The sequence below is a fragment of the Ranitomeya imitator genome, chromosome 2 (genome assembly GCF_032444005.1).
Source record: "Ranitomeya imitator isolate aRanImi1 chromosome 2, aRanImi1.pri, whole genome shotgun sequence".
Taxonomy (NCBI): Eukaryota; Metazoa; Chordata; class Amphibia; order Anura; family Dendrobatidae; genus Ranitomeya; species Ranitomeya imitator.
The window spans coordinates 186,224,304-186,246,604 of record NC_091283.1 but is presented as its reverse complement, the minus strand read 5'-3'; the positions used below and the strand labels follow the sequence as shown (position 1 = coordinate 186,246,604).

General features: G+C 40.1%; 1 protein-coding gene across 1 annotated transcript in view; it reads left to right on the top strand.

The window, feature by feature from the left end:
- The window catches only part of DUSP9 (dual specificity phosphatase 9), a 55,160-nt gene extending 36,028 nt beyond the window's left edge, over nucleotides 1-19,132 (top strand). The window contains exons 3-5 of the mRNA XM_069748297.1: nucleotides 6,491-6,970; nucleotides 15,762-16,205; nucleotides 17,928-19,132. Of these exons, the coding sequence (XP_069604398.1) occupies nucleotides 6,613-6,970; nucleotides 15,762-16,205; nucleotides 17,928-18,232 (1,107 nt within the window). The 5' untranslated portion in view covers nucleotides 6,491-6,612 and the 3' untranslated portion in view covers nucleotides 18,233-19,132. The remainder of the gene's footprint in view (nucleotides 1-6,490; nucleotides 6,971-15,761; nucleotides 16,206-17,927) is intronic.
- The last annotated feature ends 3,169 nt before the right edge of the window (nucleotides 19,133-22,301 follow it).

Sequence of the window (22,301 nt, the reverse complement as noted above, 5' to 3'; positions counted from 1 at the left end):
ACATTGTATGTTGTTTGTCTTCTTTTCGGTTAATCAATTACTTTTTAGATGTTGTTCTCCTAATTTCAAATAAATTAGTGGGGGTCCGGTGACCCCTAGTGATCGCTCAAAATGCCACTGAGAGATGCACAGTTCAGGAGACATGGGAATGAAACTCCTGCCTCAACGAGCACATACATGAGAGTTATGCACCTCCACAGGTGTTCTTGAGCGATCGGTGGGGGTCTCAGGGCCCAAACCACCTACTAATCTACTTGCAATTAAAAGAACAACAACATATAAAATATAACAACAAATGTTTAGTTACTCTACAAATAGATGACACTGGTGTAATTACTTTAAAAAATTCATGTCGACACAGCTGGGATACATATATAAGTATTTTATCAGATCAGATATAAAAGCTCAAGTGTATTCCATCTCCACTTACCCAGCCTGCCTGCCGCAGCTGAGGAGCTGAGGAGCTGTCATTTAGACTAGGTGGACAAAGATTCACCAGCAGGGAGGAGGGACACTGAGGAGCTGTCATATAGACTAGATGGATGGAGATTCAGCAGCAGGGAGAAGGGACACCGAGGAGCTGTCATTAGACTAGATGGGCAGAGATTCAGCAGCAGGGAGGAAGGACACCGAGGAGCTGTCATTTAGACTAGATGGGCAGAGATTTAGCAGCAGGGAGCAGGGACACTGAGAAGCTGTCATTTAGACTAGATGGGAATAGATTTAGCAGCAGGGGGGAGGGACACTGAGGAGCTGTCAGACTAGATGAGCAGAGATTCAGCAACAGGGATAAGGGAGACTGAGGAGCTGTCATTTAGACTAGATGGACAAAGATTCACCAACGGAGGAGGGACACTGAGGACCTGTCATATATACTAGATGGGTGAAGACTCCGCAGCAGTAAGAAGGGACACTGAGGAGCTGTTATTTATAGTAGATGGGCAGAGATTCAGCCGCAGCAGGGAGGAGGGGCACTGAGGAGCTGTCATTTAGACTAGATGGGCAGAGATTTAGCAGCAGGGAGCAGAGACACTGAGAAGCTGTCATTTAGACTAGATGGGAATAGATTTAGCAGCAGGGGGGAGGGACACTGAGGAGCTGTCAGACTAGATGAGCAGAGATTCAGCAACAGGGATAAGGGAGACTGAGGAGCTGTCATTTAGACTAGATGGACAAAGATTCACCAACAGGGAGGAGGGACACTGAGGACCTGTCATATATACTAGATGGGTGAAGACTCCGCAGCAGTAAGAAGGGACACTGAGGAGCTGTTATTTATAGTAGATGGGCAGAGATTCAGCCGCAGCAGGGAGGAGGGGCACTGAGGAGCTGTCAATTAGACTAGATGGGCAGAGATTTAGCAGCAGGGAGGAGGGACGCTGATGAGCTGTCATTTAGACTAGATGAGCAGGGAGAAGGGACACTGAGGAGCTGTAATTTAGACTACATGAGCAGAGATTCAGCAGCAGGGAGGAGGGACACTGAGAAGCTGTCATTTAGACTAGATGAGTGAAGATTCAGCAGTAGGGTGAAGGGACTCTGAGGAGCTGTCCTTTAGATTAGATGGGCAGAGATTCAGCAACAGCAGAGAGGAGGGACATCAAGGAGCTGTAATTTAGACTAGATGGGTGAAGATTCAGCAGCAGGGTGAAGGGACACTGAGGAGCTGTCACTCAGGCTGCTAGGCGGAGAATCAGCAACAGGAAGGAGGGACACTGGAGAGCTGTCAATTAGGCTATGTGTTGTGACTGCACAGGTACATACACAAGGTTAAAGTACAATCCCAGAAGACTAATACTTAAACCTGACATATCCCTGTTCAGACTGATAAGAGCCCTCCTCTGCCGCCTCTGTAAGGCTACTTTCACACTAGCGTTGTTTGCTGTACGTCGCAATGCGTCGTTTTGGAGAAAAAACGCATCCTGCAAATGTGCTCGCAGGATGCGTTTTTTCTCCATAGACTTGCATTAGCGACGCATTGCGACGTATTGCCACACGTCGCATCTGTCGTGCGACGGATGCGTCGTGTTTTGGCGCACTGTCGGCACAAAAAAAACGTTGCATGTAACTTTTTTTGTGCGTCGAGTCCGCCATTTCCGACCGTGCATGCGCGGCCGGAACTCCGCCCCATCCTCCCTGCACCTTACAATGGGGCAGCGGATGCGTTGTAAAACTGCATCCGCTGCCCTCGTTGTTCTTTTTGTTCGCAGTTTGCGTCGGTACGTCGGGCTGATGCATGGCGACGGCACTGTACCGACGCTAGTGTGAAAGTAGCCTAACTAGTCCCTGTTCATGCGAAGCCTTGTGTATTCCACCTCTGGTCCACCTGTGCTCTAGCTTTCACCTCCTTTCCAACATAGACTACTCTCTCCCACTGGTCCCCCCATAGAAATCTGCCTCCTCCAGGGGCCGGCCTTGCAGTTAACCCTGCTGGAGGCTGACACAGACTACAGCCAATAGGGATAAAAACTTTTTATAATAACTGAGAATATAACAAAGCATATTTTTAACGTTAATGGCTCAATGATGTCTTCATGACAGAGGTATGATTATACAGCTTTTCTGATGGGAACTCGTAGAGTAAAGACACCAGCCTTATCAGGTGTAAGATCTATTTAACAATTTATGCAGTTTTTATTGCAGTTCATAATAGTATTTTCTGGTATAAACCCTTAAAAGGTTTTCCCTATCCTAACAGAGTATCTTACCCAGAGGATAAGTGATTACTTTCTGAGACCCCCACAGACCCCAAGGACAGACCACTGAAGGGTCTCATTTGAATGGAGCAACAGCCACCCATGCGCACCATCACTCGTTCATTTTTTGATGGGACTGTCGGAGATGTCCCAAATGTTTTAGAAAATGCATGACTACAGTCTTTGGGAGGGAAACCAATACTAAATGCGGCTTCCTAGCTATAGAAGCATCCTAAAAATTTGTGGAACCTTGTTGTCAACCAAGTTCTAAATGACCTATCTGAACTCACGTTTTATGTATTGTTTATTGATATTACCCGTTATTTCATTTAGACCTAGTAATCCTTCATAGTGTTTTTGGTAGGTCTACAAAGTCCCCTATCTACTGCATTGAGGTCCATGGCTCATCTAATTATCTGTTATCCACTCGACAATACAGACGCGGCGTCACGACTCATCATGGACAACATGCATACATTGTGCTGTAGAGATGTTAATTAGACCGTTCACATTTTTCTCCTATACTATGCTATTCATTAATGCTGCAGATAAGTATCGCGGCGGTCACGAGATCACTCTCTTCAGCAGTTCTACATAGGCTCTTCGGAGAGGATCTTTCATTAGGCTAGCAATACTCTTTTATTAATACATAAAGTATTGTGTATTAAGCAAAGATTAAAAGTGTTCTTTTTAAAAAAAACAGTAACCTCAAAACAAGCAGTTTTCTTAAAGGGGATGATCAACTTCTCCATCTACAAGCCTATGGGTGAAATTAGTTTTTTTTATTATTCGTCAGAATCAAACGTGGACATTTGAGTATAGTTTCTAGTCCCACCTAGCACCTCCTTCACCACTTTCTCATGAGTGCTCCTATTACTATGGGATATCTCAGCAATGAGGAAGGGTACAATTCACTTTTCATATTAATTTTTGAGGTTGTAATAAGACCTTTTAGCTAATATGTTGCCATATTCCTCTTTAGTGGTACCCATACGTTTTTTGGTTCCTGTTTTGAGTTGTATTCATCCTACCATGTTGTGCCTAATGGTAGACTTTTTTTGTTTTTAATAACCCAGAGACAAGTCATTTCCCACACTGGTCACTGGCGTAGTTAGAGTCCGATGGGCCTTAGTGCAAAATTTTGACCTGGGTCCCTCTGAATGTTGGTAAGATGTATGGGCTCTTGAAGCATTCCAAATCCTATAAGGACATATGTCTCTCATCCTGGGCCCATTGTGTTATTTATGTACCCCATCCTGGTATATATGTCCCCCATCTTGGGCCCATCCTGGTTTATACATATATATGTCCCACATCCTGGTATACATGTCCCCCATCCTGGTATATATGTACTCCATCCTGGTATATGTGTTCCCCATCCTGGGCCCATTCTGATATATATGTCCTCCATCCTGGTATACGTGTTCCCCATCCTGGTATATATATCCCCCATCCTGGGCCCATTCTGGTATATATCCTCCATCCTGGTATACGTGTTCCCAAGCCTGGGCCCATCCTGGTATATGTGTCCCCCATCCTGGTGTATGTGTCCCCCATCCTGGTATGTATGTTTTTCATCCTGGTATACATGTCCCCCATCCTGGGCCCATCCTGGTATATATGTCCCCCATCCTGGTACATGTCCCCCATCCTGGTATATGTGCCCCCAACCTGGGCCCATCCTGGTATGTATGTTCCCCATCCTAGTACATATATTCCCATCCTGGTATATGTCCCCCATTCTGCTGCTGTTCTTTAATGCATAAAAAATATAAACAATTCCAGTCACTTTTTCCTGCTTTAACAACATGTGGTGTCCTCTGCTGTAGCCGGCAGCTGACTTCAGCACGAAAGCGACAAGCAGAGCATTATGTAATTGCTATGTGCCACCAGTAACTTGAAAACCCAACATCAGCTGCTGGCTTCTGAATGGCCGGCAGCTTGTATTGCGGTGCAGGAACCCAGTGGGTCTCTGCACCACAATTCATTTCAGCTGAATGTGCGACCTCAGACTTACATCCAGCTGAAATATGCAATGGCATCGAAGGGCAACCCTCCCGCACAGACCAGGTTACGGTCTCACTCTCTGCAACTGCATTTTTTATGCCAAAAGCCCTGGCAGACATGTTTCTCTACTGGGTACAGGGCACGTTGACACTATACCAGAATACAGAGTGATATTGCCAAAAGACATAGAAACTTGCCTGTGCCAAGTTATCAGCTACATACTGCAGTGCCATCAGGAAAATCAACAATGTATAAGACTCTGAATTATTGAATTTCCCTTTAATAAAGGGTATACAGTCCGATGGAAGTGCTTTACCTCTCCACCCCACAATAAACCCAGATGTTTAACAAATCACACAGCAACAATATACCCATTAGCCAAGAGTGCAACTGCCTCCTAAGCCCAAAAACTTACTGACCACCCTCCAAAAACCAGTTGGGCTCTACTTGCACTAAGCTGACCCCTATCTGACCAGGGACAGTCACTTGTCCACCTGCCATGACTTTCCATGACCAACTAATGGGGGAGTTGCCATCACGTATACGTTTACTGATGCATGGCCCTGCTGTGCCCACGTAAGGTCCAACAATTGTGGCCCTCCTGGGCTGCAATCTGTAACTTTTGATTTACTATACAAGGTGGGCTTACTAAGCAGGTGACTTAATCAATGGTAACCCTATTTAACTCACCTTTCTCTGCTCTTTCTCCAATCAAAGCCACAGATTTATTACAAGAAGACGTGTCCCAACCTAACCGCCATCGTTTCAAGACAGGTCACTAATATCAGATTGTTGGGGTCAACACTAGTGGGCATGTCCAGCTCCCGTGGCAGCTTCTCAAATTCAACAAGGCATTTCAGAGTCCCATTCTCATGACTGGTGGTTGTTTCATTGTATGGACACCCACCAATCTGCAATCCAGTGGATCGGTGATAACTTTAAATGTTGGGAATAATCTTTTAAAGGATTTTTCCACTTTGGACAATTCCTGTTAAGGACTGACCTGAGTTGAAGTAGTGATATTGCAACCACTAGGGGGGAGCATCGGCAGGTAGCGTCGTCAGGATAAAGCCAGAGGTCTGTACACAGAGCAGAAGTAGGATCTTGAGGATAAGCAGGAATTGTAGTCAGGATATAGCCACAGGTCAGTACATGGAGCAGCAGTAGGATCTTGAGGATAAGCAGGAATCGTAGTCAGGATATAGCCACAGGTCAATACATGGAGCAGCAGTAGGATCTTGAGGATAAGCGGGAATCGTAGTCAGTACATGGAGCAGCAGTAGGATCCTGAGGATAAGCGGGAATCGTAGTCAGGATATAGCCACAGGTCAGTACATGGAGCAGCAGTAGGATCTTGAGGATAAGCGGGAATCGTAGTCAGTACATGGAGCAGCAGTAGGATCTTGAGGATACGCAGATGGTGGGAAGAAGCTAGACTAAAGTCTGGGAGCTCAATAAACTCGCAATGAAGGAAGTGCAGTGCCAGGTTTATGTAGGGTGCTCAATCATCAGATCACAGGGTGAGCCAATCAGGAACTTGGGGTGGAGACACCCGGAACAACACAGGTACTAGTATCTGATTTAGCAAGGAACTATCCAGCAAGATGAATAGTTTAGAGGGAAGAGCTGCTGCCTGGTGCACAAGAGCTGCTGGGTTTGAATCCTGACAATTCCTGTTAAAAGGGTTCTTGGACAATAAGATGATTACAGAGTGTTTCTAAAGCAGAGAACCCATTTAATTACTTGTTTTTTATTATTTTAACTTTTCTCATCTCTTTAATTTTTAGGAAATGCCCTGAAATACTTAAGAAAGACCATAGGATTATTGGCAAGTACCATATTCCTGTCTAAGAGTATAAATCATCCTCTCCATCTCTTTTCCATGTTCCTTCCCATGTGAGTGGAACAGATGGAGTCCTTGTGTAAATCTACAACATGGCTGCGGGATGAGCTGGACTCTCCTGCTCAGAATGTTCGTATCTTGGACTGTCGTAGCAGGGAGCTCTACGACTCCTCACACGTGGAGAAAGCCTTGCATGTAGCACTCCCTGGGCTGATGTTGCGACGACTACGTAAAGGCAACCTCTCTGCCCATTCCCTCCTTCCAGGATCTCCTCCTGCCGTAAGGGAAGTGGCACTTTTGTATGATGAGTGCACTGCCAGCCTCCCAGGGCGAATGGGTGTCCAGTCGGAGGAGCAGGAACCAGTTCTAGTGACCCTACTCCATAAGCTTAGGAAGGAAGGATGTCAAGCCTACTGCTTACAAGGTAAGACACACATTTAACACATTTTGTGACAAAAATTATGGTGAACGCACCATAATGTTCTATAACCATGGTGTCAATCTGCAAGCTACTTCATGAAACCTAAACCCCACCCACAAGGTTCCACTAAACTGGAACAAGGTCAATGCAGAGTTATGTGGTGACATAGAGCTACAGATATCCACTGTGTAAAATTAGCCTTGGGTTGATTGGCTCAATTTCAAAGAAAGCAATTTTGTATATATGTCTGTAATTATGATGGGTAAATCAAATCGAGAGCCGACCATGGTCATTGTGAGAATATATTTTATGTAGCACTAGGTAAATTGTTTAGAAAATATAACTATAAACTATGATATAATCAGTATAATGAAGAAACACAACACTATCATGGGTATAGTTATTAGGGTGAAGAAGCAGTAAAAAATGGAGTCTTGGCACTTGAAAGGGCATTAGTACTCTATTTATACAGGAGGCCATGCTACCTTGTTCTTGTGATCGATGGAGGTCCTCTGGATATTAATACAGGAGTCCACACTACCTTGCTCCTGTGATCGATCGAGGTCCTCTGGATATATATACAGGAGGCCACACTACCCTGTTCTTGAGATCGATGGAGGTCCTCTAGATAGATGATAAATGTTGTTCATTGAATAACCCCTTTAAGTAACTCAATGCAGGGAAAATCTTGAAACCTTGATTCAGTGCTTGGAACTAAGGAATTGCAGGAACTGCTGGGGATTTTACTATTTGATATTCAAAATGCAAAGCTTTTACTGTGAATTACGTTCTTGTCAAGTAAGTGACATCCATGTCAGATGATTGCAGTATAAAGATACCTCAAAGCATTTATAGAACCAGTCTGCCAATAACGAGACCTTCAGAGGAGACAACCACTATTTATAGCCCATCTCAAAGTCACCAGTCAATAGTCCATTTGTTGCTTCACTTCTCTGGGTGAAGATGTGTTGTAATTCATTGGATGGAGTCCTACAGTCACTGGGAATGGCTGAGTAGGGGACAGTGAACAGTGACCTCAAAAGGCAGAGGTCTAAGGACAGGATGGGTTACACCATCCTCCAATTGTGGTCTCTGTGTTACAGTCAGTGGGAAAACCCACCAAAGAATTATCTTCTAAATTGTCATATCTTTCAAGATGGGAATTGCTGATGGTTCAAGAGTCCAGGACCTCACTTTCCTTAAAGTATCTTTTTTTTCTGATTCCGTAGAATTTTTTATTCTGTCCTTTATAGATGATTATGGGGATGGTCATCTTCTCTAAGCTTTGTTAACAGAATTTAGAGATATGCATTACAGCAGCTACATGCACCGTAGACAACACTAGTCTGGAGATATTCATTGACATCTGTGAGAGTGTTTAGTGGTCATGTTCTGTGACCTGTGCAGAGGTCACCATGCAGAGAGGGGGAATGAAATGTAGCTCTATTCAGGATAGTCTGGAAACTCTTAATAGGGCTTCCACCCAATAGGGCTTCCACCGAAAGGCTTTGCCTATCAGGCCTTCACCCTTTAACCCCTGAGCAGCAATCTGGACTTACATAGGGACCTGTGGGTTGGGTTCACAGAGGGATTGCTGGCTGGTGGAGCTGTCCAGCAGAGAAGGTCATCTAAGGCAGGTCAAAGCCAGAGAAGTCAGAATGGTAAGGCAAAGGCAGAAATAATCAAAGGTCAGCAACTGAATAACACACAAGATTAGAACAGAAGAGGTGTGGAGAAGAACCAGGTGCAGGTATAACCTATAACTGTCAATTCGAGGCAAGGGGCTAGAGAGTGAGCACAGTCACGGTGGTAACAGAGAGCAGGTGAGCTGTGCCATCAGTTATTGTGAACAGTAGAATCTCTGTTATTAAAATAGAGGTGTTACAGCTCATTGTAATCCTGTCTGTGATGATAATGAGACTGCTGAGAAGAGCAGGAAGTATCAGTCTAATATTAAGCTTAGTTGTCAGTGTGAAAACTGCAAGATGTTTTTTTTTGTTTAAAAATAGTAATATAGAAAAGCACCACAACAAAAGGGCACATGGCTTGTTTTTTTCCCATGCCGGAGACAAGGACAATATTTCTGCAAATGGGGAGAAGGAAAACTCCATGACTCACATCACTCACAAGAAAAGAGTGGGCAAACCATAAGGGGTGGTTTCATAAAGACTACCCTTTCCCAAACACCTGTTAGTGTAAATTGACATGATAGAGGAGGACTCTACCTGGAATCTTTCCTCTGTTAGCCTGAGCTGGGGTGACTTGTGCTTCTAGCTCTACATGTGTGCTTCATGTAATACTACACCTCCCCACTAGTGGCCACTGCAGCATTCCATGGTGATTATCGCTGATCACTAATGATGGACACTTGATCATTGGTCCATCTTCAGTTTAAAGAGACAGTCACTCATATACCACTGTAGTACTACTAAATTCTTAACAACTAAAGTCAACTTCACTTGTTTATTTTACTTAGTGATTTTTTTGGAGGTTTTATATATCAAGCTGCAAAATGTGGAAAGTAAACAAATGCAGACATTCCAATTACAGCCCATTAATGCTCAGCGTGCCACTCTATATACAAAATGGTAAGCGCTCCTTCCAGTTACCAGGAAACGATTGGGTCTGGGGAGGGGAAAATGCATAAATATAAGCAATTACAACTAATTATAAACTATGGACATTTGTTCTAGCAATGGATCCCATATAAAAAAATGTATCCAATTAGTCCTGAAACAGATTATGGGAATTTATAGCATGACATTAAATTCTTAAATGTCTTCATCTAGAAGTGACATGAAAACAAAAACTTGAGTAAAAGTGGAAGGTCAAAAATGTGGACGTTGAGCGTGCTATCCTCTTCATTACCACTGGTCTATAATCCTAACGTTCCCTACCAGTGGAAACATTATTCTCTATCACCTGGTGCAAGAGTCAAAAAGGCCCATATAGATTTCCATAAATTCCCCCAGATGCCATTTCTTAGTATGGCTTCAATTATGCAACCCCTATATGGCTGCATTGTAGGATTCTAGTCGTTATTTACAGTATGAAAATATACTATGAGCACTAGGCAGCATTTATTTACCCATTGTATGACACTATTATGTGTTCAGTGCATTACACCAGTATGTGGTTATTGTATGGTACTGTTATATACACTGCGTTTGACACTGGTATTTGTTTATTATGTGGTACTGTTATGTATTCTACTGTATATACAATATCAGTATGTGTTTATTGTATGGTACTGTTATATATTCTGCATGTGATACTGGTATGTGTTTATTGCATGGTACTGTTATATATTCTGCATGTGATACTGGTATGTGTTTATTGTATGGTACTGTTATATATTCTGTGTGTGATACTGGTATGTGTTATGTATTCTGCTTGTGATACTGGTATGTGTTTATTGAATGGTATGGTTATATATTCTGCATGTGATACTGACGTGTTTATTGTATGGTACTGTTATATATTCTGCATGTGATACTGGTATGTGTTTATTGTATGGTACTGTTATATATTCTGCATGTGATACTGACGTGTTTATTGTATGGTACTGTTATATATTCTGCTTGTGATACTAGTATGTGTTTATTGTATGGTACTGTTATATATTCTGCATGTGATACTGATGTGTTTATTGTATGGTACTGTTATATATTCTGCACGTGATACTGGTATGTGTTTATTGTATGGTACTGTTATATATTCTACACGTGATACTGACGTGTTTATTGTATGGTACTGTTATATATTCTGCACGTGATACTGGTATGTGTTTATTGTATGGTACTGTTATACATTATGCACGTGATACTGGTATGTGTTTATTGTATGGTACTGTTATACATTCTGCACGTGATACTGGTATGTGTTTATTGTATGGTACTGTTATACATTCTGCACGTGATACTGGTATGTGTTTATTGTATGGTACTGTTATACATTCTGCACGTGATACTGGTATGTGTTTTTTGTATGGTACGGTTATACATTCTGCACGTGATACTGGTATGTGTTTATTGTATGGTACTGTTATATATTCGGCATGTAATACTGGTATATGTTTATTTTATGCTACCGTTATATATTCTGCATGTGACACTAGTATGTGTTTATTGTATGGTATTGTTATATATTCTGCATGTGATACTGGTATGTGTTTATTGTATGGTACTGTTATATATTCTGTGTGTGATACTGGTATGTGTTCATTGTATGGTACTGTTGGTGTTTATTGTATGGTATTGTATGGTACTGTATGGTACAGGTATGTGTTTATTGTGTGGTACTGTTATATATTTTGCTTGTGATACTGGTATGTGTTTATTGTATGCTACTTTTATATATTCTGCATGTGATACTGGTATGTGTTTATTGTATGGTACTGTTATATATTCTGCATGTAATACTGGTATATGTTTATTGTATGCTTCTGTTATATATTCTGCACGTGATACTGGTATGTGTTTATTGTATGGTACTGTTATATATTCTGCATGTGATACTGACGTGTTTATTGCATGGTACTGTTATATATTCTGTGTGTGATACTGGTATGTGTTATGTATTCTGTTTGTGATACTGGTATGTGTTTATTGTATGGTACTGTTATATATTCTGTGTGTGATACTGGTATGTGTTATGTATTCTGTTTGTGATATTGGTATGTGTTTATTGTATGGTACTGTTATATATTCTGCATGTGATACTGACGTATTTATTGTATGCTACTTTTATATATTCTGCATGTGATACTGGTATGTGTTTATTGTATGGTACTGTTATATATTCTGCATGTGATACTGGTATGTGTTTATTATATGCTACTGTTATATATATTCTACATGTGATACTGGTATGTGTTTATTGTATGGTACTGTTATATATTCTGCATGTGATACTGGTATGTGTTTATTATATGCTACTGTTATATATTCTGCATGTGATACTGGTATGTCTTTATTATATGCTACTGTTATATATATTCTACATGTGATACTGGTATGTGTTTATTATATGGTACTGTTATATATTCTGCATGTGATACTGGTATGTGTTTATTATATGCTACTGTTATATATATTCTACATGTGATACTGGTATGTGTTTATTATATGGTACTGTTATATATTCTGCATGTGACACTGGTATGTGTTTATTATATGCTACTGTTATATATTCTGCATGTGATACTGGTATGTGTTTATTGTATGGTACTGTTATACATTCTGCATGTGATACTGGTATGTGATTATTGTATGGTACTGTTATATATTCTGCATGTGATACTGGTATGTGTTTATTGTATGGTACTGTTATACAATCTGCATGTGATACTGGTATGTGTTTATTGTATGGTACTGTTATACATTCTGCATGTGATACTGGTATGTGATTATTGTATGGTACTGTTATATATTCTGCATGTGATAAAGGTATGTGTTTATTGGATGGTACTGTTATACATTCTGCATGTGATACTGGTATGTGTTTATTGGATGGTACTGTTATATATTCTGCATGTGATACTTACGTGTTTATTGTGTGGTACTGTTATATATTTCTGCATGTGATACTGGTATGTTTATTGTATGCTACTGTTATATATTCTGCATGTGATACTGGTATGTGTTTATTGTATGGTACTATTATATATTCTGCATGTAATACTAGTATATGTTTATTGTATGGTACTGTTATATATTCTGCACGTGATACTGGTATGTGTTTATTGTATGGTACTGTTATATATTCGGCATGTAATACTGGTATATGTTTATTTTATGCTACCGTTATATATTCTGCATGTGACACTAGTATGTGTTTATTGTATGGTATTGTTATATATTATGCATGTGATACTGGTATGTGTTTATTGTATGGTACTGTTATATATTCTGTGTGTGATACTGGTATGTGTTCATTGTATGGTACTGTTGGTGTTTATTGTATGGTATTGTATGGTACTGTATGGTACAGGTATGTGTTTATTGTGTGGTACTGTTATATATTTTGCTTGTGATACTGGTATGTGTTTATTGTATGCTACTTTTATATATTCTGCATGTGATACTGGTATGTGTTTATTGTATGGTACTGTTATATATTCTGCATGTAATACTGGTATATGTTTATTGTATGCTTCTGTTATATATTCTGCACGTGATACTGGTATGTGTTTATTGTATGGTACTGTTATATATTCTGTGTGTGATACTGATGTGTTCATTGTATGGTACTGTTGGTGTTTATTGTATGGTATTGTATGGTACTGTATGGTACAGGTATGTGTTTATTGTGTGGTACTGTTATATATTTTGCTTGTGATACTGGTATGTGTTTATTGTATGCTACTTTTATGTATTCTGCATGTGATACTGGTATGTGTTTATTGTATGGTACTGTTATATATTCTGCATGTGATACTGACGTATTTATTGTATGGTACTGTTATATATTCTGCATGTGATACTGGTATGTGTTTATTGTATGGTACTGTTATATATTCTGTGTGTGATACTGATGTGTTCATTGTATGGTACTGTTGGTGTTTATTGTATGGTATTGTATGGTACTGTATGGTACAGGTATGTGTTTATTGTGTGGTACTGTTATATATTTTGCTTGTGATACTGGTATGTGTTTATTGTATGCTACTTTTAAATATTCTGCATGTGATACTGGTATGTGTTTATTGTATGGTACTGTTATATGTTCTGCATGTGATACTGGTATGTGTTTATTATATGCTACTGTTATATATATTCTACATGTGATACTGGTATGTGTTTATTGTATGGTACTGTTATATATTCTGCATGTGATACTGGTATGTGTTTATTATATGCTACTGTTATATATTCTGCATGTGATACTGGTATGTGTTTATTATATGCTACTGTTATATATTCTACATGTGATACTGGTATGTGTTTATTATATGGTACTGTTATATATTCTGCATGTGATACTGGTATGTGTTTATTATATGCTACTGTTATATATATTCTACATGTGATACTGGTATGTGTTTATTATATGGTACTGTTATATATTCTGCATGTGACACTGGTATGTGTTTATTATATGCTACTGTTATATATTCTGCATGTGATACTGGTATGTGTTTATTGTATGGTACTGTTATACATTCTACATGTGATACTGGTATGTGATTATTGTATGGTACTGTTATATATTCTGCATGTGATACTGGTATGTGTTTATTGTATGGTACTGTTATACATTCTGCATGTGATACTGGTATGTGATTATTGTATGGTACTGTTATATATTCTGCATGTGATACTGGTATGTGTTTATTGTATGGTACTGTTATACATTCTGCATGTGATACTGGTATGTGATTATTGTATGGTACTGTTATATATTCTGCATGTGATACTGGTATGTGTTTATTGTATGGTACTGTTATACATTCTGTATGTGATACTGGTATGTGATTATTGTATGGTACTGTTATATATTCTGCATGTGATACTGGTATATGTTTTTCTGCATGTGATACTGGTATGTGTTTATTGTTTGGCACTATTATGTGTTTAAGTTCATGATACTAGTATGTGTCTTTTGTTTGCTACTATTGTGAATTTATTTTACACTAGTACACATTTCTTATATGGCAACGATATAGACACGCACGGCACTGTTATTTGGCACCGTATGGTGGAAGTTTTTAGACACAGCATTAGGGTATGTGCACACGTTGCGGAAAGGTGTGCGGATTTTTCCGCACTGATTTTGGTAAATCCGCAGAAAATCCGCACTGTGGCTATACTGCAAAATTACCGTGGATTTACCTGCGGATTCCTATTGAGGAGAAGGTGTAAACCGCTGGGGAATCCTCACAAAGAATTGACATGCTGCAGAATAAACAACGTAGCGTTTTTTTTCCGCAGCATGTGCACTGGGGATTTTGTTTTCCATAGGCTTACATGGTACTGTAAACTCATGGAAAACTGCAACGGATCCGCAGCAAAATCCGCAGCGTGTGCACATACCCTTATTTACTAACAAAAGGACTGTTATTACATAATGATAAAGCTGGATGTTGCTGATCTCTGGGTAAAACTTGCGGCCAGACGGAAATCCCAGGAGATACATTGCAAATACCTTTAGATTATATTGGGATTAGGATTTTGACATTTTAGTTAATCCCTCTGAGAGACTTTACTCCTGTGCAGATAAAAGGTTTGTTGTTTGAAAATCTATGTAATGCTAATGAGCCACATACAGTAAGTGAGCATCTATAAGTAATTATTTATTATTTTCTCTAACATATACTGTAGAACTATTTTGTATAGCGATTGGGTTATTTATAGGGAAAATCATTACACAGATGTTGCAGAGATAGTGAGTGGTTTATTTGGGGCATTATTCGGAATATGTAACCTCTCATTGGGATTCATTCCACCAGCCTCCAAACTATCTGACTATTTTGTTAGGCTATGTACACACTGACTTTATAAAGGAATTTTTGGAGCAGAAACTGAGCCGGAGCTCACCATATATTCCTCATAATCTCAGAAATCCTCAAAAACATTCAGTTTCGTCTTTGAAAACTTGACAAAAAGACTTAGCCATAGGGAATACCCCCCAAATCATCTCAAAGACATGACAAAGATGTCAACCTGAATATCCTAGCTATGGTCAGAGAATTTTGGAGCTTTAGTAACAGATTGAGTTGTCTTTGTTTTACAATATTTTCTGTAGACATTTGATATTTTTTATTGAATGATTTACCTACGGTTCTCCTTCACAGGTGGCTTCAGTAAGTTCCAGGCTGAATTCCCTCATCATTGTGAAACCAACCTAGACTCTACCAGTTGTGCCAGTAGCTCACCTTTGCCACCAACTCCAGTTCTAGGACTTGGAGGACTGTGCATTGCTTCTGACTGCTCCGACGTTGAATCTGATCTTGACCGAGAACCATTAAGTGGGATAGACTCCGAAGGCATGAGCCCACGCAACCAGCCCCCATCCTTTCCAGTGCAAATTCTGCCCCATTTGTACCTTGGCAGTGCTAGAGATTCTGGGAACATGGATACTTTGGCCAAGCTTGGTATTCGCTATATCTTGAATGTCACCCCAAATCTTCCCAATATTTTTGAGAAGGACGGAGACTTCCATTACAAGCAGATTCCCATATCGGACCACTGGAGTCAGAACTTGTCTCAGTTTTTTCCAGAAGCCATTGAGTTCATTGGTGAGTATGAAGTTGTTATCATCAATCATCATCAACCAAAAGAGGTAGTACAGACTAAAGTACTAAAGTAGATCTGAACAGTTTTCCTAAAAGTCATCAGAAACTAAAGCTCCGCTAGATCCAAAAACAAACAATTGAATTGAGTCTGACCTCGTCCACTGATTTTATATTCATAGACATGACTAAAGATGCACAGGTTGAGAATTTTTCTCTGTATATTATGTCATTAGTTTTTGGTGTTAAATATCCTAAAGGGTTTGTCCTATCTGGGACATTTTTGGTGTAACCATAGGATTTTCCATAACTGTTCGAGATGTGAAGACCTCGATTTAAGACATTTTGTAGAAATAGGTAAAGTAATTTGTTTTTGTTTTTTTAAACTAAAACTAATAAATTACTCTTCATTTGACCATACGAAAAGTTATGAAGGAAATAGGATCCAAGTAGAGATGAGCAAATTAATTTGCAGGACACTGGTCCAGTGGCCACACCAGTGCTCTGTGGCCACCGGACCGCTCTGTTGCATGGCTCCCATCCAGCGGTCACCAAATACTGACCACGGTCTTGAGAATCGATTTGCTCATCTCTAGATCCAACATTTTAGGCTAACCAGTCCTTTACTTTAAAGGGGTAACATAGTAACATAGTTAGTAAGGCCGAAAAAAGACATTTGTCCATCCAGTTCAGCCTATATTCCATCATAATAAATACCCAGATCTACGTCCTTCTACAGAACCTAATAATTGTATGATACAATATTGTTCTGCTCCAGGAAGACATCCAGGCCTCTCTTGAACCCCTCGACTGAGTTCGCCATCACCACCTCCTCAGGCAAGCAATTCCAGGGTATTCCTATAAAATACATCAAAGGAGATGCCCTAAATGTATAGTAGATGCGGATACCATATCAATGGAACCCACCAATAATTAGCCATTCAACTTATATATTCCTACAATACTTTATATAGTAGAGGCATTAAATAATAATCACATACAATATTAATTGTGATGAGATTCCTGGTGTGTCTCTATCAGGGCATCTTGAGGACATGTTTGTCTGTGCATGTCCTTGAGACTGACCTTGTCTGGCTCCTCTCTCCCTCCCGGATAGGGTTACCTTAATGGATATCCCTCCTCCCATTTTCTTCACCACTTATTGCTTTTGTCTCCGAGCTATTTTTACATCACTTCTTTCTCAGCTGATATTGGGAGTGTTTTGCTCGATGAAGACACTCCGATTACTTGATGAATGGTTTTCTGGTGGCATCTTCTCTAACCCTTCCCCCTGTATAATATCTATTCTCCTTGTAATAAACAGCTATGATGATATTGTCTAAGGAACAACACTAGGGCTGAGAATATACTGTATTGATAACTGTACATTTTGTAACTTTCTGGATTTTCGATCAAGGTCAGAAATAGACAGAATTGTTATTAAATTCGAAATGTTCTTCAGATGATGGAGCAGAACTTTTTGGTGAATTTCAGTAGATGTCCTGCAGACATTAAACATCAATAAGTATGACCTATAATCTAGGAGACACAATCATCTCTAGTCTATGAGGATACAAATGAAAGCAGCAGTAGATGAAAGGGACAAGGACAATCACTGTTTCAACATACATAGGTTCTTGAAGTGGATTTCTGAAGAGTAACCTAACAATTACCTTGAAAGGAACCCACTTAATGTTCCATTTTTTTAATGCCCATTTCTTTTCACAGATGAGGCAGCTTCCCACAACTGTGGGGTACTCGTGCATTGTCTGGCCGGTATTAGTCGTTCGGTCACTGTCACCGTTGCCTACCTCATGCAGAAGCTCAATTTATCTCTCAACGATGCCTACGATTTTGTCAAGCGCAAGAAAACCAACATCTCTCCCAATTTCAACTTTATGGGTCAGCTGCTGGATTTTGAGAAAAGCTTAGGACTCAGTAGCCCTGATGACAATCGGCCACCTGGCCATTCCTTCTTCACCAGTCCGTCCAGCGATGATGTGTTTGAACTGGACTCTTTGGACTCCACGTAGGAAAGTTCTTGGAGTGCTTTATTATGACCATTTTGGGGGGGGCTTGAGCAGCTCAAATATTGTGGACCATCTGCCAATTCGTTGCAGTTGGGCTGAAGACCAACATGAAAGTACTTAGTCTAATATCTAACCTTTCCAGTATGTGTATCAGTGAATATAAAACCGGAAGGCAATACAAATGTACTTAAGAGTATTTGTAAAGTCCTACATCTCATGGGGGCGAGTCTGATATGAAGGAGATAAGTCCTTGAAGTAAGATGATGAGATGTAGGACAGCAAATAAGAACCAAAGCATATAAACCGAAAGATAACCTTACAGTAGACTCTTGTTGACTCTTTCCACCAAGGACCAGCGTCAAAACATTGTAGCCTTCACACCCGAGGAGGTCAGCCAGTAGACTGTCAATACTATACTTTCCCTTCCAGCATCAAAAGGGTTAGTATCTTTCTATGGACTTATTCACTTTTTTAAAAATTGCCGAATTTTAGAGCAGAGGCATCAGATGTTCTAAATGAAGTCTACATAACCGGGAATAGAAGCTCCGATCGGGAACGTTACCATCATCCTCTTCGAGATGGATCACAACAAGGACTGACTCACTTGTTTTTTTTTTTGCTTGCTTGATTGGAATGATAAAATCCTGTTAGCGGAAATCGAGTTTACAAAGTGAAGGAGCAGGTGGTGAAAATTCATGTTCCATCTGGAACCTACATACAACGATCAGACTCTGCTTCGCCGCACAGGATGGGTCCAGGCCAACCTAGATTGGGTTTAAACATGCAAAGCCATGTGTTTCTTTCTTGACTTTTGTATAGTATTTCTATGCGTTACTCCATGGCAGATCGCCATAGGCAACTTTTATAATGCCACTCTTCTCAGGCCCCAGGCTATTATATGTTAACAAATATATATATAAAAAAACAAAACAAATATATATATATATATATATATATATATATATATATATATATATATATATATATATATATATATATATATATATATATATATATATATAAAAGAACTCAGGATTACTTCTGGCATTTAAAGATCTGACATGGACTGGCATGTGGATGGGAAGCTTTTGTTTTTGTTTCCATGCAGCTCATAGAGGAGTATTATTACATATGCTCCATAGCCCTGCAGTGCGGGAGGAGCATGGTCACTTGTCATGGAGTTCAGCAAGGTCCAAAGTAATGACCTTTTAAGAGATTTGACCATACTGAACAAGGGAAACTGATAACTTTATATTTTTAGGGTTTTTTTTTATTTTTTAATAACAGGGACTTTTTATTATTTTTGCCTTTTCTCGCAGAATATTTATACCTTTACGATTGCAGAGAACAGAAATAAAGCGACCGGTTCTCTCAGCTGCCTTAACCCAGGAGTGGAAATCTCTTGTGAGTGACTCCTGATGTGTCATAGCTGGCCAGTATGCATTATTATACATTGTATAGCAGATGGGAATGTATTAATGTAACCCCACCAGGTTAAAAAAAAAAAAAAAAAAGTTGTATTTTTTTAAATAAGTTTGTACCATGTTGAATTTAGGGCCAATTTTCTGTTTTTTTTTCTTTTACAGCCTGCAAGCGCCACTAGAGGGAACTCAGGAGCCTACTGCATACTGGGTTATTAGTGAGTTCCCAGTATGCAGTAAGCTCTAAAGCGCCCCCTAATGGTGGCTTCTGGCAGTGAGAATTTTAACATTTAACATTCTTGTTTACCCAGAAGATTTGGACAGACAAGAATTGCTACAAGTATATAATAAAAAGTTAAAATCGGTCCAATATTTTTGACCTGTTTAAATAAAAAAAAAAAACATGCTTGATTTCAAGAGAAGGAATTTCATTTAAAGGGAATCTGTCAGCAGGTTTTTGCTAGGTAATCTGACAGCGGCATGATGTAGGGGCAGAGACCCTGATTCCATCGATGTGCCACTGGGTGATAGAACCCCTGTTTTCTCTGCTGCAGATCTAGCAGAGCTCTGAATGTTGAGCCCTGTATATTCCTGCCCACACCACTGATTAGCAGTCAATGTACAGGAAGCTGACAATCAGCGGTGGGGGCGTGGTTGGACTAGGAGAGATGAGACACTGATTGTATTGAAACAACAGCATAAAGTCTAGTAAGTGACATCGCTGGAATCATGGTCTCAGCCCCTACATCATGCCGCTCTCAGATTACATAGCAAATACCTGCTGACATATTCCATTTAACTGTATATACTTCAATTAATTCCATCATATACGGGGAACAGGAACACCTTAAACATACATGGTATCCAGCTGAACTTAGCACTTCTTAAAGGGGAACTGTTACTTTAAGACTATTTTGTATTTCCCATTGTTCAAATCAAAGGTCCCATAGAGCAAAGCAATCTTTGCAATAAAGGTTATAGCAACCAATCACATTTTACTTTTCCGATGCAACGAAACCGGATTGGATGCTGTGTGTCGAAAAGTCTGTTTTTCTGAGATGGTTTACAAAACTCGAGGCACGAGGTGCAGTGACCAAAGGATCTAAGTAAATTTATAGGGTTTTGTATGGGGGAGGAGGGGCGTAGTGTAAAATTTTGTACCCATTTACTTCTGCTATCACCTTCTATGGTCACAAATGTTTAACTTCTCCCTTATTAAACTTTTTTTTTTATATATATATACAATTTTGTCCAGCATGGAAAGCTATGAAAGTTTGCAAATCTTTTTATTAGAGGATTCTCCATTCCTGTAAAAAAATGGCATGCAAGTGGCTTCCACACCCCAGGTTATTCCCAATCTATTTTCCTGCCTTCAGCTGCATTGATACCAGGACATACTCCTAAGGAGTACAGCTGATGGCAGTGATGGATCGTCCCCTGTCTCCTCCTTGGAGAGTTCTGCTTATCAGGACAGTCTCCTGCAGCAGCATCTCCCCAGAGATAGTGACACAGGCGCTTCCCCATCACTGCCATCATCTGTCCTCCACATGACTACGTTCTCATATCAATGCAGCTGAAGGCAGGTGAACTTACATGTAATATGTTTACAAACATTAAGCCAAAGTAATTTGCAAAGTTTCAGAACTTTCTTTGCTGGAGATGATTAAATTCTAAAAAAATTAGTTGATCCAAGTTTTACAAGCAGCATTTCATTAAAAGTGATTTTCCATATTAAAATTTCCATTGTCATCAACCCCACTAATGGTAATGTAAAGGGAAACTGTCACCTTCCCCCCCCCCCACCCCCGGACGTATATGACCTATTAATATGGGCATACAGGTAATAGAAATGTTGCTCTAGTAATACCTGCATGCCTCATATTAATGGTCTTGTTGCTGAGAAATCTTATATTCTTTATGTTAATGATTTATTCCCTGCCTGCTCTCCTCATTGTAATACTTACCCCCTCCCAATCCAGCACCCTGCACTCCCTCAGAGATCCATACCTCATCCTCCCTTGTGTGGGAACTGCATTGTGCAGGCTCCAGTGACCAGTGCGTGCCCATACAGTGCTCTCCCCACTTCCTCCCTGCATAGTCATCGCCAGGTACACATGGTTCCAAGCGATAATTGTGCAAGGAGGAAGTGGGGAGAGCATATTATCGGAGCGCACACCGGAGGTCACAGTGGCTCACCTGTACAGAAGATCCCTGAATGCAGTGCCCAAAGAAGGGATGATGAGGTATGGATTTCTGAGGGAGTGCAGGGCACAGGATTCCACACCGCATGCTCTGGAGCCTGGAAGAAATCGTTAACATAAAGAAAGACTATAACATTTCTCAGCAACTAAACCATTAATATGGGCATACAGGTAGGACTAGAATAACATTTCTATTACCTGTATGCCCATATTAATCGGTCATATGCATCCCGGGGGATGACAGATTCCCTTTAAAGGGAACCTGTCACAAGGAAAAAAAAAACACTTAACATGCAATTATGGGGTTAGCCTGCAGGCTAACAGCGTTATTATGCTTGCTGGCCCCTGCACTTAGCCAAACACTGCAGGGAGAAAATTAACTTTATTCTCCCCAGCAGCGTTCCCGTTTCAGTCACGGTGGAGGCATCGGCGCTGGTTAAGTTACTGCTT